General features: G+C 45.3%; 1 protein-coding gene across 1 annotated transcript in view; it reads left to right on the top strand.

Moving 5' to 3' along the window:
• The first annotated feature begins 955 nt into the window (after nucleotides 1-955).
• Nucleotides 956-26,671, top strand: part of LOC311112866 (uncharacterized protein) — a 29,440-nt gene continuing 3,724 nt past the window's right edge. The window contains exons 1-3 of the mRNA XM_084156004.1: nucleotides 956-1,021; nucleotides 25,564-25,854; nucleotides 26,036-26,305. Coding sequence (XP_084012130.1) covers nucleotides 26,050-26,305 — 256 coding nt within the window. The 5' untranslated portion in view covers nucleotides 956-1,021; nucleotides 25,564-25,854; nucleotides 26,036-26,049. The remainder of the gene's footprint in view (nucleotides 1,022-25,563; nucleotides 25,855-26,035; nucleotides 26,306-26,671) is intronic.

Here is a 26,671-nt window from a genome sequence, read left to right as displayed (position 1 = left end):
CTCAAAGCCAGTGGCATGTCGTTAGTAAAGATGGAAAAAAGTAAGGGGCCTAAACAGCTAACCTGGGGAATTCCTGATTCTACTTGGATTAAGTTTGAGAGGCTTCCATTAAAGAACACCCTCTGTGTTCTGTTAGACAAGTAACTCTTTATCCACATTATAGCAGGGGGTGTAAAGCCATAACACATACGTTTTTACAGCAGCAGACTATGATCGATAATGTCAAAAGCCGCACTGAAGTCTAACAAAACAGCCCCCACAATATTTTTATCATCAATTTCTCTCAGCCAATCATCAGTCATTTGTGTAAGTGCTGTGCTTGTTGAATGTCCTTCTCTATAAGTATGCTGAAAGTTCGTTGTCAATTTGTTTACTGTAAAATAGCATTGTATCTGGTCAAACACAATTTTTTCAAATTGTTTACAAAGGGTTGGTAACAGGCTAATTGATCGGCTATTTGATCGTCTCGCTCTCTCTCTCTCTCTCTCTCTCTCTCTCACGCTCTCGCTCTCGCTCTCGCTCTCGCTCTCGCTCTCGCTCTCGCTCTCGCTCTCGCTCTCTCTCTCTCACTCTCTCTCTCGCTCTCTCTCTCTCACCCTCCTTTCCTCCTGAGTGGTCTGCTCATAAAGTTCCTAAGCTACCAGTATTTGTAAAATACCATTACCATTAAACACAACCAGCAGCTAGGAAACACATGCTCCAAAACTACCACCATCAGACACAGTGACAGACCCTGAACACACCCACTCCTCATCATCTAACTCTCAAGACGAGCAAAGGAGGTATTTTCAGAGAGCAACTATAGACTGTGACTTCCTTTTATACAACAGCGCTTCCTGTTCTCTACTCTCTCTGTTATCTGTGTGTTTTGGTGAGTCAAATGCTAGCTACTAGTCAGAGATAGATGAGGGGAATTTACAGCCAGAGGAAACAGACATACAACACCTAACAGAGATGTCTGTTGGTCCCCTCTACTGTTTCTCCAAACAGGGAATACTCCTTCTCTCTATCCTCCACTATGGTATGTACTGTATCGATTCTTTCCTTTCTCATGCTTATGTTTTGTACAGTATGTATTACATGTGTTTGCTTGCATGATAAAGTTAGCAATGCAGTTAGCTTTCTCTAACCTCCTAGTTGGTTTTTGAATGGTGTGTGTTGAATGTGGAGTGCCTTGTCAGTGATTGGTTGGAGACACTTACTTTATTACTGTGCGATAACACCTCTGCCTATATTCAGATAAACATGTATGGTGTTTTTTAATTAAACACATTCTGTATGTGCTGGTGTGGTTGGGTCAATAGATTTTCAAATCAAATCAAATCAAAAGTTATTTGTCACATGGCCAAATGAAAATGGTGTAGACCTTACCATGAAATGCTTACGTAATCAACAATGCAGAGTTTTTAAAAAGGAAGTAAGAAAATAATTGCTAAATGAACAAAAGGGAAAATAGTAACACAATAAAATAACAATAACGAGGATATATTCAAGGGTACCGAGTCAATGTGCTGGGGTACAGGTTAGTCGAGGTAATGTACAGTACCAGTCAAAGGTTTGGACACACCTACTCATTCAAGGGTTTTCTTTAATTGTATTATTTTCTATATTGTAGAATAATAGTGAAGACACCAACACTATGAATCATGTAGTAACCACATTTTTTTTAAACAAATCAAAATATATTTTAGATTCTTAAAAGTAGTCGTCCTTTGCCAGGATGAAAGGTTTGCACACTCTTGGCATTCTCTCAACCAGCTTCACCTGGAATGATTTTTAAACAGTCTGGAAGGAGTTCACTCTGCGGCCCAATTCATCCCAAACCATCTCAATTAGGTTGAGGTTGGGTGATTGTGAAGGCCAGGTCATCTGATGCAGCACTTCATCACTCTCCTTATTGGTCAAATAGCCCTTACACAGCCTGGAGGTGTGTTGGGTCATTGTCCTGTTGAAAAACAAATGATAGACCCACTAAGCGCAAACCAGATGGGATGGTGTATTGCTGCAGAATGCTTTGGTAGCCATGCTGGTTAAGTGTTCCTTGAATTCTATATAAATCTCAGACAGTGTCACCTGCAAAGCACCTCCACACAATCACACCTCCTCCTCCATGCTTCAGTGAGAACCACACATGTGGAGATCATCCATTCACCTACTCTACGTCTCACAAAGACATGGCGGTTGTAACCAAAAATCTCAAATTTGAACTCATCAGACCAAAGGACAGATTTCCACCTGTCTAATGTCCATTGCTCGTGTTTCTTGGCCAAGGCACGTCTCTTCTTCTTATTGGTGGCCTTTAGTAGTGGTTTATTTGCAGCAATTTGACCATGAAGGCCTGATTCACACAGTCTCCTCTGAACAGTTGATGTTAAGATGTGTCTGTTACTTGAACTCTGTGAAGCATTTATTTGGGCTGCAATTTCTGAGGCTGGTAACTCTAATGAACTTATCCTCTGCAGCAAAGGTAACTCTGGGTCTTCCTTTCCTGTGGCGGTCCCCATGAGAGCCAGTTTCATCATACCGCTTGATGGTTTTTGCGACTGCACTTGAAGAGACTTTCAAAGTTCTTGAATTTTTCCATATTGACTGACCTTCATGTCTTAAAGTAATGATGGACTGTTGTTTCTCTTTGCTTATTTGAGCTGTTCTTGCCATAATATGGACTTGGTATTTTACCATATATGGCTATCTTCTGTATACCACCCCTACCTTGTCACAACACAACTGATTGGCTCAAACGCATTAAGAAGGAAAGACATTCCACAAAATAACTTTTAACAAAGCACACCTGTTATTTGAAATGCATTCCAGGTGACTACCTCAGGAAGCTGGTTGAGAGAACTCCAAGAGTGTGCAAAACTGTCATCAAGGCAAAGGGTGGCTGCTTTGAAGATTCTCAAATATACAATTTTTGATTTGTTTAACACGTTATTGCTTACTAAATTATTCCATATGTGTTATTTCATAGTTTTGATATCTTCACAATTGTAGAAAATAGTAAAAATAAAGAAAAACCATTGAATAAGTAGGTGTGTCCAAAGTTTTGACTGGAACTGTAACACCCCAAGACATATGTACTGACCAGCCTGGTTACACAGTGTGGTGATGGTTTTTCCAGGACTCTGTTTTTATTTATTTCTGAACCAGTGGTAATCCCAGTCTGTGTAGTCTGAAATGTCACACTGCATCCATTATTTGATCATGTGGATACAGTTCCAAAGGTTTAGCTTTTGGAGAGTTTTGATAAAAGTACATTTTAGGTTTACATCAGTGGAGACTCCTCAGAGGAGGAAGGGTAGAATCATCCTCAGTGAATTTCATAAAAATACAAATAGGGAAACATTAAAGTTATCCTTTTTAGATTCAACTACAGTGGCAAAGAAGTATTTAGTCAGCCACCAATTGTGCAAGTTCTCCCACTTAAAAAGATGGGAGAGGCCTGTAATTGTCATCATAGGTACACATCAACTATGACAGACAAAATGAGAATAAAAAATCCAGAAAATCACATTGTAGGATTTTTAATGAATTTATTTGCAGATTATGGTGGAAAATAAGAATTTGGTCAATAACAAAAGTTTCTCAATACTTTGTTATATACCCTTTGTTGGCAATGACACAGGTCAAACGTTTTCTGTAAGTCTTCATACTTTATCCTGGGATAGGATAAAGTATTCCTTCTAACCCCCCCCCCCCCCCCCCCCCAAATTGTAAAGTGGTTATCCCACTGGCTATAGGGTGAACGCACCAATTTGTGAGTCGCTCTGGCTAAGAGCGTCTGCTAAATGACGTTAATGTGCCCTTGAGCAAGGCACTTAACCCTAATTGCTCCTGTAAGTCGCTCTGGATAAGAGCGTCTGCTAAATGACTAAAATGTAAATGTAAAATGTTCACAAGGTTTTCACACACTGTTGCTGGTATTTTGGCCCATTCCTCCATGCAGATCTCCTCTAGAGCAGTGATGTTTTGGGGCTGTCGCTGGGCAACACAGACTTTCAACTCCCTCCAAAGATTTTCTATGGGGTTGAGATCTGGAGACTGGCTAGGCCACTCCAGGACATTGAAATGCTTCTTACGAAGCCACTCCTTCGTTGTCCGGGCGGTGTGTTTGGGATCATTGTCATGCTGAAAGACCCAGCCATGTTTCATCTTCAATGCCCTTGCTGATGGAAGGAGGTTTTCACTCAAAATCTCACGATACATGGCCCCATTCATTCTTTCCTTTACACGGATCAGTTGTCCTGGTCCCTTTGCAGAAAAACAGCCCCAAAGCATGATGTTTCCACCCCCATGCTTCACAGTAGGTATGGTGTTCTTTGGATGCAACTCAGAATTCTTTGTCCTCCAAACACGACGAGTTGAGTTTTTACCAAAAAGTTCTATTTTGGTTTCATTTGACCATATGACATTCTCCCAATCCTCTTCTGGATCATCCAAATGCACTCTAGCAAACTTCAGACAGGCCTGGACATGTACTGGCTTAAGCAGGGGGACACGTCTGGCACTGCAGGATTTGAGTCCCTGGCGGCGTAGTGTGTTACTGATTGTAGGCTTTGTTACTTTGGTCCCAGCTCTCTGCAGGTCATTCACTAGGTTCCCCTATGTGGTTCTGGGATTTTTGCTCACCGTTCTTGTGATCATTTTGACCCCACTGGGTGAGATCTTGCGTGGAGCCCCAGATCGAGGGAGATTATCAGTGGTCTTGTATGTCTTCCATTTCCTAATAATTGCTCCCACAGTTGATTTCTTCAAACCAAGCTGCTTACCTATTGCAGATTCAGTCTTCCCAGCCTGGTGCAGGTCTACAATTTTGTTTCTGGTGTCCTTTGACAGCTCTTTGGTCTTGGCCATAATGGAGTTTGGAGTGTGACTGTTTGAGGTTGTGGACAGGTGTCTTTTATACTGATAACAAGTTCAAACAGGTGCCATTAATACAGGTAACGAGTGGAGGACAGAGGAGCCTCTTAAAGAAGAAGTTACAGGTCTGTGAGAGACAGAAATCTTGCTTGTTTGTAGGTGACCAAATACTTATTTTCCACCATAATTTGCAAATAAATTCATAAAAAATCCTACAATGTGATTTTCTGGAGAATATTTTTTTCAATTTGTCTGTCATAGTTGACGTGTAGCTATGATGAAAATTACAGGCCTCTCTCATCTTTTAAGTAGGAGAACTTGCACAATTGGTGGCTGACTAAATACTTTTTTCCCCCACTGTATGTAGGGGTATAGTGACTATGCATAGATAATAAACAGATAGTACCAACAGCATAATGGAGGAGTGTGAGGGAATGTGAATATATGTACAGTTTGTGTGTGTGTGTGTGTGTGTGTGTGTGTGTGTGTGTGTGTGTGTGTGTGTGTGTGTGTGTGTGTGTGTGTGTGTGTGTGTGTGTGTGTGTGTGTGTGTGTGTGCGTGCGTGCGTGCGTGCGTGCGTGCGTGCGTGCGTGCGTGCGTGTGTGTGTCTGTGTGTGTCTGTGAGTGTTGGAGTGTCAGTGTAGTACGTGTGAGTGTGTGGTTAGAGTCCAGTGAGTGTACATCGAGGCTGTGCAAGAGAGTCAGTGCAAAACAAATAAGAATAAATAAGAATACAATAAGGGGGTCAATGCAAATAGTCCGGGTAGTCATTTGATTAACTGTTCAGCAGTCTTACAGTGAGGGAAAAAAGAATTTGATCCCCTGCTGATTTTGTACGTTTGCCCACTGACAAAGAAATGATTAGTCTATAATTTTAATGGTAGGTTTATTTGAACAGTGAGAGACAGAATAACAACTACAAAAAAAACAGAAAAACGCATGTCAAAAATGTTATAAATTGATTTGCATTTTAATGAGGGAAATAAGTATTTGACCCCCTCTCAATCAGAAAGATTTCTGGCTCCCAGGTGTCTTTTATACAGGTAGCAAGCTGAGATTAGGAGTACACTCTTAAAGGAATTGGCCCAGCGTCGTCCGGGTTTGGCCGGTGTAGGCCGTCATTGTAAATAAGAATGTATTCTTAACTGACTTGCCTAGTTAAATAAAGGTAAAATAAATAAATGTAGTAGCCTAAACCTATCGCTGTTACATTTAACTGGGTCAATGGAATATGAATGACAGTTATCCAATATGCTGTAATAGAAATAAGGCAATGCTCATAAAAAAAAAAAAACACTCCCTCATCTGAAACGGCACAGACCGCCACTGGTACACACTGGTATTGTGCTGGAGATCATAAAAATGAGATATTATAAAATAAAAATATCTAAATTATTTTTAAAGAACCTAAATCTACCCGAGACACAAAAAAGCATTTAGTTGCAAAATGTCTATCAACCTGGACATGATTCAGTTCCATTTACATGTTATAATATATCTGGGCCTGAAAAAGTTGATGATTTCTTGCCATGGAAATACAGTGATTCAGATATAGAGCACCTTCACACTTGAGAACTTCAAACACTTATTCTCAGCACAGAACTCAGTCAACAGGAAGTGGTTTTCAGTTTCTTGTCACACTCATTGTCAGAACGCTGCGTGTGGATGTGGTGCAGGGAATCAAGCGCAGGAACAAGGGTGTTCGTCAACAGACTTTAGTATATCCAAACAGGAATGAGTCGCCAACACAACCGGGTGGCACGAACAAATTACGCACAACAACAACAGTGCGAAAACAAGAAAAAAGCGCACGCAGTGCGAACTCTCAAATACAACGATATGAGAGAGGAAACTCCTCAATGGCAACAGCTGACAATAATAATCACACATAACACCTGACCCAACACACGATAACTAAATAGGAAACAAAATCAAACACTAAAAAGGGACAGGTGTACAACCAGACAAAACCAAACAAACATGAAACATCGAACGGTGGTAGCTAGTACTCCGGGGACGACGACCGCCGAAGCCTGCCCGAACAAGGAGAAGGAGCAGCCTCGGCCGAAACCGTGACAGTACCCCCCCCTTGACGCACGGCCCCAGCCGTGCGCCGATCCCGGCCTCGGGAACGACCAGGACGACGCGGAGCAGGGCGCGTAGGATGACCCCGATGGAACTCGGTCAGCAGGGACAGGTCTAATATGTCCCTCCTCGGCACCCAGCACCGCTCCTCCGGGCCATACCCCTCCCACTCCACGAGATATTGGAGACCCCCCATCCGGCGTCTCGAATCAAGGATGGACCTCACAGTGTACGCCGGAGCCCCCTCGATGTCCAACGGGGGCGGAGGACTCTCCTCTATCTCACAATCCTGGAGTGGACCAGCTACCACCGGCCTGAGGAGAGACACATGAAACGAGGGGTTAATATTCCTGTAATCAATAGGCAGTTCTAACCTGTAACACACCTCGTTCAACCTCCTCAGGACTTTAAATGGCCCCACAAACCGCCGACCCAGCTTCCGGCAGGGCAGGCGGAGGGGCAGGTTTCTGGTCGAGAGCCAGACTCGATCTCCAGGTGCATACACAGGCCCCTCACTGCGGTGGAGATCGGCGCTCGTCTTATGCCGACGGATGGCCCGCTGCAGATGAACGTGGGCAGCGTTCCACGTCTCCTCCGAGCGCCGCACCCACTCATCCACCGCAGGGGCCTCGATCTGGCTCTCGTGCCAAGGTGCCAGAACCGGCTAGTACCCTAACACACACTGGAAAAGGGTTAGTTGGGTGGAGGAGTGGAGGAGTGGCGGAGAGAGTTCTGCGCCATCTCGGCCCACGGAACGTATCTCGCCCACTCCTCCGGCCGGTCCTGGCAATAAGACCTCAGAAACCTCCCCACATCCTGGTTGACCCGTTCAACCTGCCCATTACTCTCCGGGTGGTAACCCGAGGTAAGGCTCACCGAAACCCCCAACCGTTCCATAAACGCTCTCCACACTCTGGAGGTGAACTGGGGGCCTCGATCAGACACTATATCCTCGGGTACCCCGTAATGCCGGAAGACATGGGTAAACAGAGCCTCAGCGGTCTGTAGGGCAGTAGGTAGACCCGGCATGGGTAGGAGACGACAGGCCTTCGAGAACCGATCCACAACGACCAGGATGGTAGTATTCCCCTGTGAGAGGGGAAGGTCTGTAACAAAATCCACCAAGAGGTGGGACCAGGGTCGTTGTGGAACGGGCAGGGTTGTAGCTTACCCCTGGGCAAATGTCTGGGCGCCTTACACTGGGCACACACCGAACAGGAGGAGACATAAATCCTCACATCCCTGGCTAACATTGGCCACCAGTACTTAGTGCTAAGGCAGTGAACTGTCCGGCCGATACCTGGATGTCCAGAGGAGGGGGACGTATGAGCCCAATAAATGAGGCGATCGCGTACCTCGAGCGGAACGTACGTCCGACCCACAGGACACTGGGGAGGACTTGGGTCGGTGCGTAACGCCCGCTCGATCTCAGCATCGACCTCCCATACCACCGGTGCAACCAGACAAGACTTCGGTAGTATGGGAGGGGGCTCAACGGACCTCTCCTCCGTGTCATATCGCCGAGACAGGGCATCTGCCTTCCCGTTCTCGGACCCAGGGATGTAAGTGATTTTAAACACAAACCGGGCTAGAAACATAGTCCAGTTGGCCTGGCGAGGATTCAGTCTCCTAGCTGCCCGGATGTATTCCAGGTTACGGTGGTCAGTTAGAATGAGGAAAGGGTGTTGAGCCCCCTCAAGCCAATGCCTCCACACCTTTAGGGCCTGTACCACGGCTAACAGCTCCCTGTCCCCTACGTCATAATTCCGCTCCGCCGGACTGAGCTTCTTAGAATAAAAAGCACAGGGGCGGAGTTTAGGTGGTGTGCCAGACCATTGTGAGAGAACGGCCCCAATACCAGCCTCGGACGCGTCTACCTCTACCTGGAAAGGTAAAGCGGGATCCGGATGCGCCAACACCGGCGCTGAGGTAAACAGGTCCTTCAGTCTCCCAAAAGCCCTGTCCGCCTCAGCTGACCACTGCAAGCGCACTGGACCCCCCTTCAACAGAGACGTAATGGGAGCTGCCACCTGTCCAAACCCCGGATAAACCTCCGGTAATAATTCGCAAAGCCCAAGAACTGTTGCACCTCTTTCACAGTGGTTGGGGTTTGCCAATTACGCACAGCTGACACCCGGTCAACCTCCATCTTCACCCCTGACGCAGACAACTGATAACCCAAAAAGGAGACCGACTTCTGAAAGAACAGACATTTCTCTGCCTTGACATATAGGTCATGCTCCAACAGCCTCCTCAACACTCGGCGCACCAGGGCTACATGCTCAGCTCGGGTAGAACTGTACACCAGAATATCGTCTATGTACACGACTACTCCCTGCCCCTGCATGTCCCGGAAAATCTCATCTACAAAGGATTGGAAGACTGAGGGAGCTTTCATTAACCCATATGGCATGACGAGATACTCGTAATGACCGGAGGTCGTGCTAAATGCTGTCTTCCATTCATCGCCCTCTCTAATGCGCACCAAGTTATATGCGCTCCTAAGATCCAATTTTGTGAAGAACTGAGCACCGTGTAATGACTCCGTCATAGTCGCAATCAGAGGAAGTGGATAGCTGTACTTCACTGTAATCTGATTGAGACCGCGTTAATCAATACATGGGCGCAGACCTCCATCTTTTTTCTTCACAAAAAAGAAGCTTGAGGAAGCGGGTGAAGTGGAGGCCCGTATGTATCCCTGTCTCAGAGACTCGGCGATGTAAGTTTCCATTGCCTTCCTCTCCTCTTGGGACAAGGGATACACATGGCTCCGCGGGAGGGCTGCTCCTGACTGGAGATCTATCGCACAATCCCCCTGTCTATGAGGCGGCAGCTGCGCTGCCCTAGTCTTACTGAACACCAGTTTCAAATCCTCATACTCAGGGGGAATCTGCAGTGCTGGCATTAGATTCGGACTCTCCACCGAGGTCGCCCCTATGGAAACACCCAGACACAGCCCCACACACTGAGCAGACCACCCTGTAAGAGCTTTCTCTCGCCACGAAATAGTAGGGTCATGGGTAATTAACCAGGGAAGCCCCAGCACCACCGGATACGCAGGAGAGTCAATCAGATAGAGCTGAATCGTCTCCTCATGACCCCCCTGCGTCACCATCTTAAGAGGCGCTGTGACCTCCCTAATCAACCCAGATCCTAACGGACGGCTATCTAGGGCATGTACAGGGAAAGGCTTATCAACGGGAAGGAGGGGAATCCCTAACTTTACACAGAACTGGCGATCTACAAAATTCCCAGCTGCGCCTGAATCTACCAGCGCCTTATGCTGGGAACGAGGTGCAACCTGTGGAAAACAAACAGGCAAGGTTAGGTGAACGACAGAAAGCTCTGGGTAAGTAGGGCGCCTACTCACCTGGGAAGACTCCCCAATGCCTGGCCTGACCTCACCTCCACCAGGGGACCTTCCCCAACACCTAGCCGCGGTGTGCCCTCCACGGCCACAGTTGGTGCAGGGAACGGCCCCCCTCGGTTTCCTACTCCTCCGTTCCCTAGCGCCAGCACCTCCGAGCTCCATAGGGCTCGGCTCGGAGGTGCTAGAAGGTGGAATGGGCAACCCCCACCCGGGACGTCCACGGGTAGCGAGCAGGGTGTCCAGCCGAATGGCCATGTCGACCAGTTGGTCAAACGACAACGTGGTATCCCTGCACGCCAACTCTCTCTGGACGTCCTCCCGGAGGCTGCAGCGGAAGTGGTCTATGCGGGCCTGCTCATTCCACCCTGCATCTGCCGCTAGAGTCCGGAACTCCAACGCAAAAGCCTGTGCGCTCCTCATCCCCTGTCAGAGGTAGAACAGACGCTCCCCCGCCGCCTTCCCCTCCGGTGGATGGTCAAACACGGCACGGAAGCGGCGGGAGAACTCTGCATAGGTAACAGTAGCGGTGTCTATTCTCCTCCATTCGGCGTTGGCCCACTCCAACGCCTTGCCGGTGAGACAGGAGATGAGGGCGGAGACGCTCTCGTGTCCCGAGGGAGCCGGGTGTACGGTGGCGAGGTAGAGTTCCACTTGCAGCAAGAACCCTTGACACCCAGCAGCGGAGCCGTCGTACGCCCTCGGGAGGGAGAGCCGAATCCCGCTGGGTTCCGGAAGGGGGACAGGAGGACTGACCGATGGGGATGGTCCGGTAGGTGGGGGCTGGGTACCCCGCTGGTCTCCCATCGGTGGAGAGTGTTCATCACCTGATCCAGGGCGTGACCGATCTGGTTGATCCTGTCCTCCTGCCCACGAAGACGGTCCTCCATAATGTCCGTTGGCGCGGCTGCTCCTGCTGATTCCATAGTGTGATGTGTGATTCTGTCAGAACGCTGCATGTGGATGTGGTGCAGGGAATCAAGCGCAGGAACAAGGGTGTTCGTCAACAGACTTTAGTATATCCAAACAGGAATGAGTCGCCAACCCAACCGGGTGGCACGAACAAATTACGCACAACAACAACAGTGCGAAAACAAGAGAGGTTATGAGAGAGGAAACGATATGAGAGAGGAAACTCCTCAATGGCAACAGCTGACAATAATAATCACACATAACACCTGACCCAACACACGATAACTAAATAGGAAACAAAATCAAACACTAACAAGGGACAGGTGTACAACCAGACAAAACCAAACAAACATGAAACATCGAACGGTGGTAGCTAGTACTCCGGGGACGACGACCGCCGAAGCCTGCCCGAACAAGGAGAAGGAGCAGCCTCGGCCGAAACCGTGACAGTCATGCTCACACACATAGAGATTTATTGAGGACCCTGCACACCCACATGCACACATGCGAACATCCGCACACAATCGCTGCGCAAATGTAGTCTGTCATTACAGCCATAAATAGTGATGCATTTTTTTCAAAAGTCAGTAGACTACAGAAATACTGCGTTTTACACCTGCATTTGGAGCTGAAAGTCATTCATGTAAGCAGCCAATATCAACTAGGAATATAGGCTATCATGTCACTTCTCTGGCGTCCAGAGCAAGCGAAATCATAAGGCCTACTTTTAGCTGAGGATGCAGGATCCGATGGACAGCAGAGCACAATATATAATGACAAGATGCTAATGTAGCCCTAACAATGGGAGTCGACCGAAAGGCGGGAAGGCTTTAGGTACAAAATAATAATCCTGGTGCTGAGCTAGTGTGTAGCAGGCAGTTAATTCCTGTATGACATTATGACATGTTTTTGTAGAATGTTAAGTCCCCCATTGACTGAGGTGAATGAAGCTACAGCAACAAGGTGATAATGGCTGGAGTCAATATTGCTGTTCTGCAAATTGCATTTTAGAGTTTTTAAATTTTTAGAAATGCAGTAGATTAGCTTAATTTCTTTTTATATCCTTTGCCATACCCTAGGTTTAGCTGAAACGATGCCACTGTGATAGCTTCTTCAGGAAATCAATGATCATAAGGAATCTCTGATCTCTTGCATGTCCTCAATGACAAACATAATGCTCTTAAAGAAACAGTGTACACTTTTCAATGTAATGCATCTCAATAGACGGGTTGGTCGTTAGCAACAAAACCGAGGTGTGCACAACTATAGGGTAAAACAGACGGGCTTGGCTTAGATTGTTGACAATCTATTTAGTCTCCTATGTTACATTTTAGCAGACGCTCTTATCCAGAGGGACTTACAGGAGCATTAGGGTTAAGTGCCTTGCTTAAGGGCACATCGACAGATTTTTCACCTAGTCGGCTCGGGGATTAGAACCAGCGACCTTTCGGTTACTGGCACAACGCTCTTACCCACTAAGCTACCTGCCGCCCTATGTTCATTGAAAACATAAATAAATTTGAACAATGAGCACTTGTTGTCTCTCAAATTCATAGTTACCAGTGCTGTAGTGGAGTCAGTGGCGATTTTAGCATGTAAATCTTGGTGGGGCAAACAAACAAAAAAAGTGGGATGCATGCCAGCAAAGTCACTACACAGCACAACACTAAACAATACATGAATTGCACTATAACGGTGCCAAACGGTGCCCACAAACTGTTTGGGCCTACATAAAGCTGTCCCAATACCTTACACCTTACCACTGCTACACCTGGCTATCAGCGGAGCCTTGTTCCTCTGCGAAACAGTCAATTCATCTTCATTTACTGCCTTTAAAAAAACATAGCTGATAAGGCTGACTTGCTTAAACAAATGTGGTTTCTACTGACATTTGAGATGTACAAACTATGGCATAAAGGGACGACAAGTGGATAAGAGGCAATCCGTAATTTCGATAAAGACATTAATGAGCGAGCTACGACGGACGTAGTCAATATAACTATTTGTTCAGCACTTTTGAAATGTACAGTGACAGAATTCAGAACATGGCCCGTTCTTACAGTGTTTTCCCTGAACACCAAGTCAGAACCGTAGGATAAATAAAGGGGGCATATAAGCAGACAATGAAAGCTCTTACAATATTCGATGATTACATTTCTCTAAAACAGGTTATAGGGTACATGTGCACCACCAAGTCAAAATAGTAGGTGAAATTAAGAGGTGAAAACAGACCAAATTATTAGGGTGAGGCACATGGGCTACTAACAGCTTACTACACAACATACACTTACAGTATACATATCTCCCTGGCATATTACATAATTTATGCAGCAGCATACAATACATTTTTGGACACACCTTGTTGTGCTGTGCTCACTTGAACAGGAAGGTGGCGTGGCGGTCCTTCGTGGGCAAATTTTATCATCAAAGAAAGAGAAAGAGGCCGGATTTACAATTCAGAGTTGGATGACCATTCCAGACTTATTTTCCCAGTCAGAGCTAATTTATTCCCGACTTCCCAGTTGCAATGCTTGCAGTTAGCCACTGTCACCGATTCCCTCCAAACCACTAATTGTTGAATTTGCGATTTCCAACTTGTTGTGTAATGTTTATGTCCAATTATGTCCAACATTTTATCTATAATTTCTCTTCATTATTTCTCTTCATGCCAGTAGATTGTCAACTGGATTCATGATGATGACTGCTAGCTATGATTTTGAAAGTAAGATGTTGACATGATCAGTCCAATCAAAGCTACTGTACATATAACGTGATTTGACATCATTTTATCTGTGGCCAATGACCTTGAGCCTTATTGGAAGGGCACTTCTAATGCAACTCTATGGAGCACCCAAAGGGCTTGAATTGTCAATGTCTACTCTTAGACTTGGCGTTGACGTGGTGTCCCCATGAGTGACAGAACACTGAGCCAATCAAGGCGCAAGGCTCCATATTTTCTGCTGGCTTGCCCCACCACAGAAAGCACTGAGCTAGGCTGAAACACCTTATTATTATTTTAAAAATGTTTGCTACAAATGTGGGGCTCACCACCTGCCCTGAATGACGGGTCGCCAGGTATACAGTGTATACCCACAGATTTTTCAGTGGGCATTGCATATACTCACTTCTTCATCCTCACTGTATCAAAGTAGTGTAGTGGAGGTATATGCTGTATCAATTAATAAACCTAAGATAGATGTCCGCACCCCCGCGGAAATATAATTAGCCTAATAAAAAAATCCCCACAGAAATCCGTCAGTTTAAGATAAAGATATGTTTTTTGCATCGGATGCAACTCAATCCACCTCATCCGCCTATGTCACACTTCCGCATCTGCAATGAAAGGTGACAGAGCCAGAGCAGTGTTTGTCAGACTATGAGACATCCCGAAAATCGGTCTTCTCACAAAATCGTCTGTAGAGTCTGAACTGTTTTGCCTAAAAACTGTTGTGACCCCTATATGAGACTCTCATGAACATGATGGTGTTCTCAGTTTTGCTCCACAAGCATCTTCCATCTGAACAGTTTGGGATACACACTTAAATGACCCATCTGTGGAAAAGTGAGACTCTCACGAACATGTCAATTGTTTTACTCTAGGCCGCCCACAGGCCTCACAAGACTCGTCTGAAGGTCCCCAGTACCAGTTGAAAAAAGTAATGGAAGTAAACAGTACAGTGAGGGAAAAAAGTATTTGATCCCCTGCTGATTTTGTACGTTTGCCCACTGACAAAGAAATGATCAGTCTATAATTTTAATGGTAGGTTTATTTGAGTGAGAGACAGAATAACAACCAAAAAATCCAGAAAAACACATGTCAAAAATGTTATAAATTGATTTGCATTTTAATGAGAGAAATAAGTATTTGACCCCCTCTAAATCAGAAAGATTTCTGGCTCCCAGGTGTCTTTTTTATACAGGTAACGAGCTGAGATTAGGAGCACACTCTTAAAGGGAGTGCTCCTAATCTCAGTTTGTTACCTGTATAAAAGACACCTGTCCACAGAAGCAATCAATCAATCAGATTCCAAACTCTCCACCATGGCCAAGACCAAAGAGCTCTCCAAGGATGTCAGGGACAAGATTGTAGACCTACACAAGGCTGGAATGGGCTACAAGACCATCGCCAAGCAGCTTGGTGAGAAGGTGACAACAGTTGGTGCGATTATTCGCAAATGGAAGAAACACAAAATAACTGTCAATCTCCCTTGGCCTGGGGCTCCATGCAAGATCTCACCTCGTGGAGTTGCAATGATCATGAGAACGGTGAGGAATCAGCCCAGAACTACACGGGAGGATCTTGTCAATGATCTCAAGGCAGCTGGGACCATAGTCACCAAGAAAACAATTGGTAACACACTACGCCGTGAAGGACTGAAAACCTGCAGCGCCCGCACGGTCCCCCTGCTCAAGAAAGCACATATACATGCTCGTCTAAAGTTTGCCAATGAACATCTGAATGATTCAGAGGAGAACTGGGTGAAAGTGTTGTGGTCAGATGAGACCAAAATGGAGCTCTTTGGCATCAACTCAACTCGCCGTGTTTGGAGGAGGAAGAATGCTGCCTATGACCCCAAGAACACCATCCCCACCGTCAAACATGGAGGTGGAAACATTATGCTTTGGGGGTGTTTTTCTGCTAAGGGGACAGGACAACTTCACCCCATCAAAGGGACGATGGACAGGGTCATGTACCGTCAAATCTTGTGTGAGAACCTCCTTCCATCAGCCAGGGCATTGAAAATGGGTTGTGGATGGGTATTCCAGCATGACAATGACCCAAAACACACGGCCAAGGCAACAAAGGAGTGGCTCAAGAAGAAGCACATTAAGGTCCTGGAGTGGCCTAGCCAGTCTCCAGACCTTAATCCCATAGAAAATATGTGGAGGGGGCTGAAGGTTTGAGTTGCCAAACGTCAGCCTTGAAACCTTAATGACTTGGAGAACCAAAGAGGAGTGGGACAAAATCCCTCCTGAGATGTGTGCAAACCTTGTGGCCAACTACAAGAAACTAAATCAAGTACTAAATCATGCTTTGCAGAGGGGTCTAATACTTATTTCCATCATTAAAATGCAAATCAATTTATAACATTTTTGACATGCGTTTTTCTGGATTTTTTTGTTGTTATTCTGTCTCTCACTGTTCAAATAAACCTACCTTTAAAATTATAGACTGATAATTTCTTTGTCAGTGGGCAAACGTACAAAATCAGCAGGGGATCAAATACTTTTTTCCCTCACTTGTATATGGAGACTGTTTAGTGCCAAAAATAAGTGGTTAAATACATGTCCCAAAAAAATAACAAATGTTTCCTGATCTTTCTTATATCTCTCAGGGCTTAGACTCTTATAACAATAGAGCTGATGGAACAGATTGGAATGTTTAGCTTACAATGTTGATAAACTCTTATTTCTTAATATTTTAGCCGCAGCAAAGGCCTACTTGTGAATGTTTCAAAATGCAATTTGTGGGAAAACACTGTTCTAAAATGCACATGCAAGCGGTTTCATGGACAGAGATGGAAATATCCCTTAAAAAGAGGGGGGATTTAAAGATGCAACAACTATCATGGGTTGCTAATATGACTAGGATAATGCCTTTGGCTGCTAGACAATGAAATAAAGTTGAAAGAAAAACAATAGAACAGGAGAATGCATTTGACTATGTCTTTATAAAAATAATTGCCTCACCGTTTCTATGGCGGTTTTTGGCTATAGGATACTTTGAAGCAAGGTAAGACATGCCTCATAATATGATGTAAAACATCCAGAATCTAAACAATTCAGGAACAGGAAAATTATTGCGATGCTAATGATAGGCATAATTATCTTCTGGTAGATGGAAAGGCTTTCCCAAAAAACCTTCTCTATTAAATGTTAACTAGCTACGTGATTATTTGTGTCAATCCAGTGGCCATTTCTTTTGCAAACTTAATCTCATGTGCTACAGAAACACCTTTAATCAAACAGTAGTGCTAGGTGCCTGCACACTTTAATTAAAGTATAACTACTCTCAAAAATCTATATTTCTTAGATTTTTCCCAGACCTCAAAAGTGGTCTCCTGATGTGGTTTAAGCATTGTTATGGACATAGAACATACAATTGTGTTGTTTTTCCATGTAAAAAAAAGTGTGACTTTGAAAACGAAACCCTGAAATATCAGGGGTTAATCTGAAACCTGTGAATTTCTGATGTCATTTTTCTGTTTCATTAGTAGGCCTACTATTATCCTACTGCACAGTACAGCTTGGGTTGGCTTGACTGTGAAAGACCAATATGGGATTCATAATGTTAGGTCATTCAGAGTGTATTTCACTGTTTCTCATATCATTTTTTCTTTCCTTTGTAGACCAACACAAAAAATGTTGGAAAAATGTTGGAAATATTAGAGTATACCCACTTCCCCAGGCACTACTACACCACTGATAGTTACCACAGACAGAAGGCAAAACCCCGACACATCACAGAGGCTATGAAGCTGAAGCATCTGTTTAGAACATTTTCTCACCACCAAATAATATTTGTAGTGAGAGGAAGTCAGTGGAGGCTGCTGAGGGGAGGATGGCTCATAATAATGGCTGGAACGGAGCAAATGGCATGGCATCAAACCATGTGTTTGATGTATTTGATAACATTCCACCTCATCCGCTCCAGCCATTACCGCTAGGCCGTCCTCCCCAATAAAGGTGCCACCAAACCTCCTGTGGAGTAAGTCCAGTCACAGGTAGTGGGAGAGGATGGAACTAGGTTAAACTGGGCCGACATTCTGCAAGTTTTCTCATAGATATAATATCTGATCTCAATCAAATTTCCCTGTTCCCAAAACTAGAATCTATTACGAACAAAATGAACTAAATTTTATAGACTTGACACCAAGTTTATTTTTAAATGGCGTTGTTTAGAAGGAGTGCAAGGTCGAATTGAGTTTGTGCAGTGCACAATTACACATGTCCATCTATGAGTTCATCCGACTCTAAGTAAGTACAAGCGCTGTCTTCATTGCCAAAATCTCATAATGTGGTTGTTATCAGCTGTGTACAAGCAACTGAGCGCTGAGCAGCAGCCAAACGGTGAAGTTGCTATGGCTACTCACAAGCAGAGCGGCTGTATCGCATTAATGGAAACCAAGACTGTTCTCACAGGGCATCTGCCCGTTTTGACTAGCAGAAGTGACTTTTCGACGTATTACGCAGGTTAGGAAAATTAACCTGGCAGGTTAGGAGAATTAACTTGGCAGTTCAGGATTATTCGGTTAGGGTTAGGAATAGGGTTAGGGTTAGCTAAAATGCAAAAATTGTCCCCGACGCTACTCGAACATATCGAGCTACAACAAGGCTTGCCCTGAGTCTTGGATTCCACTAATGCGATGCTGCAGCAGAGCAGGGACAGACATAGTAGCAGCAAGGATTCAGTTATTTCTGCCTGTTAAAATGAGCATGAGACTGGAGTGATTTTTATCAGGATGAGACAGGAAAGTTCCGGGGTTATAGAAAAGTTGCGGGATCAGGACAGTAAGGGAAAAAATATTGACAGGACAAGACAGGACTGGAATTAATATTCACTCCCGCTCAACCTCTACTGTGCACACATGGACTTCAAAGTGGAGGCGTTCCCTAACGGAAATATACAAATACATTTACATTTAAGTCATTTAGCAGACGCTCTTATCCAGAGCGACTTACAAATTAGTGCATTCAACTTAGGATAGCCAGTGGGACAACCACATCTTGATCACAGTAAGTACACTTCTTCAAACAAGCAGCTGTGAGCAAAGTCAGTGCAATCAGGGACAACTACATCTCGATCACAATAAGTACATTTCTTCAAACAAGTCAGTGCTAGCAGGTGAAATAAGTCAGGTGTTAGTTTAGACAAAAGACAGTGGTAGAAAAGGGGGGGTAGAAGGATTACTATTATACTATTCCAGGTATTCCTTAAAGATGTAGGGTTTCAAGTGTCTCCGGAAGGTGGTCAGTGACTCCGCTGTCCTGGCGTCGTGGGGGAGCTTGTTTCACCATTGGGGTGCCGGAGCAGCGAATAGCTTTGACTGGGCTGAGCGGGAACTGTGCTTCCGTAGAGGTAGGGGGGCTAGCAGGCCAGAGGTGGATGAACGTAGTGCCCTCGTTTGGGTGTAGGGTCTGATCAGAGCCTGAAGGTAAGGAGGTGCCGTTCCCCTCACAGCTCCGTAGGCAACCACCATGGTTTTGTAGTAAATGCGAGCTTCAACTGGAAGCCAGTGGAGTGTGCAGAGGAGCGGGGTGACGTGAGAGAACTTGGGAAAGTTGAACACCAGACGGGCTGCAGCATTCTGGATAAATTGCAGGGGTTTAATGGCACAAACAGGGAGCCCAGCCAACAGCGAGTTGCAGTAATCCAGACGGGAGATGACAAGTGCCTGGATTAGGACCTGTGCCGCTTTCTGTGTAAAATAGGGTCGCAGTCTGCGAATGTTGTAGAGCATGAACCTGCAGAATCGGGTCACCGCTTTGAAGTTAGCGGAGAGCGACAGGGTGTTGTCCAGGGTCATGCCAAGGTTCTTTGCACTCTGGGAGGAGGACACAATGGAGTTGTCAACCGTGATGGCGAGATCATAGAGCAGGCAGTCCTTCCCTGGGAGGAAGAGCAGCTCCGTCTTGCCGAGGTTCAGCTTGAGGTGGTGATCCGACATCCACACTGATATGTCTCACAGACATGCAGAGATGCGATTCACCACCTGGTTATCAGAAGGGGGAAAGGAGAAAATTAATTGTGTGTCGTCTGCTTAGCAATGATAGGAGAGACCATGTGAGGATATGACAGAGCCAAGTGACATGGTGTATAGAGAGAATAGGAGAGGGCCTAGAACTGAGCCCTGGGGGACACCAGTGGTGAGAGCACGTGGTGCGGAGACAGATTCTCGCCACGCCACCTGGTAGGAGCGACTTGTCAGGTAGGACGCAATCCAAGAGTGAGCAGCGCCAGAGATGCCCAACTCAGAGAGGGTGGAGAGGAGGATCTGATGGTTTACAGTATCAAAGGCAGCAGATAGGTCTAGAAGGATAAGAGCAGAGGAGAGAGAGTTAGCTTTGGCAATGTGGAGAGCCTCCGTGACACAGAGAAGAGCAGTCTCAGTTGAATGACCAGTCTTGAAACCTGACTGGTTAGGATCAAGAAGGTCATTCTGAGAGATATAGCAGGAGAGTTGGCTAGAGACAGCACGCTCAAGAGTTTTGGAGAGAAAAGAAAGAAGGGATACTGCTCTGTAGTTGTTGACAACGGAGGGATCGAGTGTAGGTTTTTTGAGGAGGGGTGCAACTCTCGCCCTCTTGAAGACGGAAGGGACATAGCCAGCGGTCAAGGATGAGTTGATGAGCTAGGTGAGGTAAGGGAGAATGTCTCCGGAAATGGTCTGGAGAAGAGAGGAGGGGATAGGGTCAAGCGGGTAGATTCTTGGGCGGCCAGCTGTCACAAGTCGCAAGATTTCATCTGGAGAGAGAGGGGAGAAAGAAGTCAAAGCATAGGGTAGGGCAGTGTGAGCAGGACCAGCGGTGTCATTTGACTTAGTAAATGAGGATCGGATGTCGTCAACCTTCTTTTCAAAATGGTTGACGAAGTCATCCACAGAGAGGGAGGAGGGAGGGGGAGGAGGAGGAGGATTCAGCAGGGAGGAGAAGTTGGCAAAGAGCTTCCTAGGGTTAGAGGCAGAGGCTTGAAATTTAGAGTGGTAGAAAGTGGCTTTAGCAGCAGAAACATAGGAAGAAAAGGTAGAGAGGAGGGAGTGAAAAGATGACAGGTCCGCAGGGAGTCTAGTTTTCCTCAATTTCCGCTCGGCTGCCCGGAGCCCTGTTCTGTGAGCTCGCAATGAGTCGTCAAGCCACGGAGCAGGAGGGGAGGACCGAGCCGGCCGGAAGGATAGGGTACATAGAGAGTCAAAAGATGCAGAAAGGGAGGAGAGGAGGGTCGAGGAGGCAGAATCAGGAGACCGGAGGGAGAAGGATTTAGCAGAGGGAAGAGATGATAGGATGGAAGAGGAGAGAGTAGCGGGAGAGAGAGAGCGAAGGTTACCATCTGAGTAGGGGCAGAGTGAGTAGTGTTGGAGGAGAGCGAGAGAGAAAAGGATACAATGTAGTGGTCGGAGACTTGGAGGGGAGTTGCAGTGAGATTAGTGGAAGAATAGCATCTAGTAAAGATGAGGTCAAGCGTATTGCCTGCCTTGTGAGTAGGGGGGGATGTTGAGAGGGTAAGGTCAAAAGAGGAAAGGAGTGGAAAGAAGGAGGCAGAGAGAAATGAGTCGAAGGCAGACGTCGGCAGGTTAAAGTCACCCAGAACTGTGAGGGGTGAGCCATCCTCAGGAAAGGAACTTATCAAGGCGTCAAGCTCATTGATGAACTCTCCAAGGGAACCTGGAGGCCGATAAATGACAAGGATGTTATGCTTGAATGGGCTAATGACTTTGACAGCATGGAATTCAAATGAGGAGATAGACAGATGGGTCAGGGGGAAAAGAGAGAATGTCCACTTGGGAGAGATGAGGATCCCTGTGCCACCGCCGCGCTGACCAGATGCTCTCGGGGTATGCGAGAACACATGATCAGACGAGGAAAGAGCAGTAGGAGTAGCAGTTTATTCTGTGGTAATCCATGTTTCCGTCAGTGTCAAGAAATCGAGAGACTGGAGGGTAGCATAGGCTGAGATGAACTCTGCCTTGTTGGCCGCAGAACGGCAGTTCCAGAGGCTGCCGGAGACCTGGAACTCCACGTGGGTCATGCGCGCAGGGACCACCAGATTAGAGTGGTAGCAGCCACGCGGTGTGAAGCGTTTGTATGGCCTGTGCAGAGAGGAGAGAACAGGTCTAGACAGACACATAGTTGACAGGCTACAGAAAAGGCTACAATAATGCAAAATCTGGGGAAGCGAGAGAGCGGGGCCTCCCTCGACTAACTCCCGCAGAACAACTTGGCAGAACTGTCTTTGTTTCAGGGACAGTCTTCGTTTTGGGGACAGCTGCCGCAGACAGCTGCCGCTGAACAAAGAGGTTGTGGTAATAACACTAAGCTAATTGCCTAGAACAAGTGTAGCCACTTCCCCTCCTATTGAGTTGTAATCTGCAGAGAACAAAATAAGTGGCTGGCCCTGCGTCCAGTGTGAATGGGTAGCAATCGCTTTTTAAGCAGACTGGGTAGCTTACTAACTATGACAGACAGACAGAACCAACACAGTTTACAAGTTAAAACAATTCTACTTACAGAATCAAGCAGGATCCATCCAAGACTATTATTTGACACTAAATACATGCTCCTTGCTTGTTCTCCCACTATGCTTCATCTGTAAACGGCACAGATTAACCATCTTTGGCTAGTTATAAATACCTTTGTCAATACAGTTATTTGTTAGCTAGGGAATTTGAGCCTTATTAGCATAGAAGTGACATGAGTCAAAACACTTCAAAACATGACATGTTATAAAGAACAAGATAAAACTAGCTGAAATGAGCCATCCAGAATCACATCAACACACAGACTTTCTGACCCATTGAAGTGTGTGCATCGTTTTCATGACTGTCAGCTAACCTGTCTATAGGCAGTGCTTTTACACAATGTAGAAACCTAATATTCCACAAATAACTTTGTTATTTCCAATGACAGGTTTTTGTATCAACATTTTAGCTTTTTATAATAAACTAGTGTCTTTACAGGGTTAAATATTAGTTATTATGGGAAGTGTCCGCAATAAGGTAACACAGGGGGCCGCTTATGGATTTGAAACTCTAATGCTCCACCTCAGCTCCACCTCCGATAAAGTGAAATCAACCACTGTACAGCAACAGCTAGTGCGGTTCCGGATTCAATCTAGACCCTAACGTTTAGTAAACTGAGGGGGCGAGGAAGTGTTGAGGATCATATTGAAGTGTTGTGGGGAAAACTGCTACAGTCACTTACTTAGATTTTTTTTTGTCACTCTTTGACAGAGATCAGGGAACAATGCCAGACTGCATCTCTTACACTTCTAAAGTGAACATTCTGTGGTTTCAACTCATCCTCACAGGCAATGTTCCCTCTAAGCTGCAATGTTACCTCTAACCTACAATGTTCCCTCTAAACTGCAATGTTCCCTCTAAACTGCAATGTTCCCTCTAAGCTGAAATGTTCCCTCTAAACTGCAATGTTCCCTCTAAACTGCAATGTTCCCTCTAAGCTGCAATGTTCCCTCTAAACTGCAATGTTCCCTCTAAGCTGCAGTGTTCCCTCTAAACTGCAGTGTTCCCTCTAAGCTGCAATGTTCCCTCTAAGATGCAATGTTCCCTATAAACTGCAATGTTCGCTCTAAACTGCAATGTTCCCTCTAAACTGCAATGTTCACTCTAAGCTGCAATGTTCCCTCTAAACTGCAATGTTCCCTCTAAACTGCAATGTTCCCTCTACGCTGCAATGTTCCCTCTAAACTGCAATGTATCCTCTAAGCTGCAATGTTCCCTCTAAACTGCAATGTTCCCTCTAAACTGCAATGTTCCCTCTAAGCTGAAATGTTCCCTCTAAACTGCAATGTTCCCTCTAAACTGCAATGTTCCCTCTAAGCTGCAATGTTCCCCCTAAACTGTGTGCGTATGTGGCCGCGCTACTGCCACACAGAATAAATATCAGTCCATTTATACATAATTTGTAGTCAGCAATACGGGAGTGACTGTTTCCTACAAGAGCACAAAATGTGTACATTTTTAGACATCTTTGAAAAGCGAGTCAGGTAAAGAGATTTTTTTTGTCTTAAAAGGGCAGTGTTGTATTTTGAGACAGGCTTGAATAAGCTAAGTAGCCGATAGGGAGAGGGTAGCATAATCTGTCTTATTCTCTGTAACAATGTTATGGGAATAATAATTCATTGTATTTTGTAATGCGAAAACAGGTTTTTAGAAATGTTTACACATTTATTTATGTAAGTATTCATACCCTTTGCTATGAGACTCTAAATTGAGCTCAGGTGCATCCTGTTTACATTGATCATCCTTGAGATATTTCTACAACTTGATTGGCGTCCACCTGTAGTAAATTTAATTGACACGACATGATTTGGAAAGGCACACACCTGTCTATATAAAGTCCCACAGTTGACAGTGCATGTCAGAGCAAAAACCAAACCATGAGGTCGAAGAAATTGTCCATAGAGTTCAGAGACAGGATTGTGTCGAGCCACAAATCTGGGGAATGGTACCAAAAAAATTCTGCAGCATTGAAGGTCCTCAAGAACACAGTGGCCTCCATAATTCTTAAATGGAATAAGTTTGAAACCACCAAGACTCTTCTTAGAGATGGCCGCCCAGCCAAACTGAGCAATCGGGATAGCAGGGCCTTGGTCAGGGAAGTGACCAAGAACCCAATGGTCACTCTGACAGACCTCCAGAGTTCCACTGTGGAGATGGGACAACCTTCCAGAAGGACAACCATCTCTGCAGCACTCCACCAATCAGGTCTTTATGGTAGAGTGGCCAGATGGAGCCACTCCTCTGTAAAAGGCACATGACAGCCTGCTTGGAGTTTGCCAAAAGGCACCTAAAGACTCTCAGACCATGAGAAACAAGATTCTCTGGTCTGATGAAACCAAGATTGAACTCTTTGGCCTGAAGCCAAGCGTCACGTCTGGAGGAAACCTGGCACCATCCCTACTGTGAAGCATGGTGGTGCCAGCATCATGCTGTGGGGATGTAATTCAGCGGAAGGGACTGGGAGACTAGGCAGGATTGAGGGAAAGATGAACAGAGCAAGGTACAGAGAGATCCTTGATGACAACCTGCTCCAGAGTGCTCAGGACCTCAAACTGGGGCAAAGGTTCACCTTCCAACAGGACAACAACCCTAAGCACAAAGGCAACACAACGCAGGAGTAGCTTCGGGACAAGTCTCTGAATGTCCTTGAGTGGCCCATCCAGAGCCCGGACATGAACCTGATCGAACATCTCTGGAGAGACCTGAAAATAGCTGTGCAGCGACGCTCCCCATCCAACCTGACAGAGCTTGAGAGGATCTGCAGAGAAGAATGGGAGACTCTCCCCCAAACATAGGTGTGCTAAGCTTGTAGCATCATACCCAAGAAGACTTGAGGCTGTAAGCACTGCCAAAGGTGCTTCAACAAAGTACTGATTTAAAGGGTCTGAATACTTATGTAAATGTCATATTTCCGTTTTTGTATTTTTAATAAACTTCAATTTCTAAACCTGTTTTTGCTTTGTCATTATGGGGTATTGTGTGTAAAATAACGGTTTTGAGAAATAATACATTGGAACACAGTTTCATGTCTTAGCCTGGTTTGTTTTTGTTGTTTTATCCCTCACTGAAAAAACTGGTGCAAACTATTCCTCTCTCTTTAGGGATCTGGGCTGAAGTCCCAAAGGAGAAGTATGGATTGAAGGGGGGTTCGGTGTGCCTGCCTGTAGAAGAACCACCGGAGGAGCTTGTAAGACTACGTTGGAAGGTCAATAGTACAATAATAGTAACTGACAAAAAGGTCTCTCCTAAATACAAGGAGAAAGTGGAATATAATCCAGTGAACCACTCTCTGTGCATTAATAATCTGAGTGAAAAAGACAGGGGAATTTACATTGCAACCTATGAGAGAAATTGGGAAGAGTCAACTACTACATACAGACTAACAGTTCAGGGTGAGTTTGATGCACTAAGGTCCATGATAGGCAGCTATCAGCTTTTTTCTCATTGTTTGATTTAATTCTCTGTGACTGTAGTGTTATTGACAACATCTTACTTTTTACATTTGATATTTTATCATCTGCTAGACGGTGGAGAATGATTATAACTCTCTCTTTCTCTCTCCTGGTTGGTCAGAGCCTATATCCAAGATGGTTATCCAGACGGACATCAAGCTATTGGCCAACCAGTCCTGTTCAGTGTGGCTGCTGTGTAACGTGTCAGTCTTCTCCAACATCTCCTACATCTGGGAGAGAGGGAATGAGACGTACAGGGACAACCAGCAGATACACTTCTCTCTGTCACCATCAGACGGAGACATCAGTGTAACCTGCACTGCCTCCAACCTAGTCAGTGAGAAATCTGCCTCTACAACAGTGAAGTGTGGTAATGACACAACCACCCCAGGTAAGTAGATATCATAATAATCCACTCCATACACTTCAGTGTGCTGATATGCTTATGTTGTCAAATATCATATATAATGTAATATTCTCTTAACATTCTGTTAGACATGTTTTAGAGCTTCATTTACAGTCACCTCCAAAAGTATTGGCACCCTTGATCAAGATGAGCAAAAAAGACTGCAGAATAAATACTTCAAATACTGAGCTTTAGTGTATGCTCAAAAAAAGGGGAAATTATATTATTTTATTCTAACACAATAGCTCAGAGAAAGAGATTTTGTTTAACAATTAATGATTTAGTTTCTCAAAAAGATACTTTAGGTGTCAAAATTATTGGCACCCCTTTTTCCAATACTCCAGCACCCTC

The sequence above is a fragment of the Coregonus lavaretus genome, assembly GCF_964263955.1.
Source record: "Coregonus lavaretus genome assembly, chromosome: 39".
Lineage (NCBI taxonomy): Eukaryota > Metazoa > Chordata > Actinopteri > Salmoniformes > Salmonidae > Coregonus > Coregonus lavaretus.
Note: the sequence above shows the minus strand (reverse complement) of the source record. Positions and strands in the feature narration are given on the sequence as shown.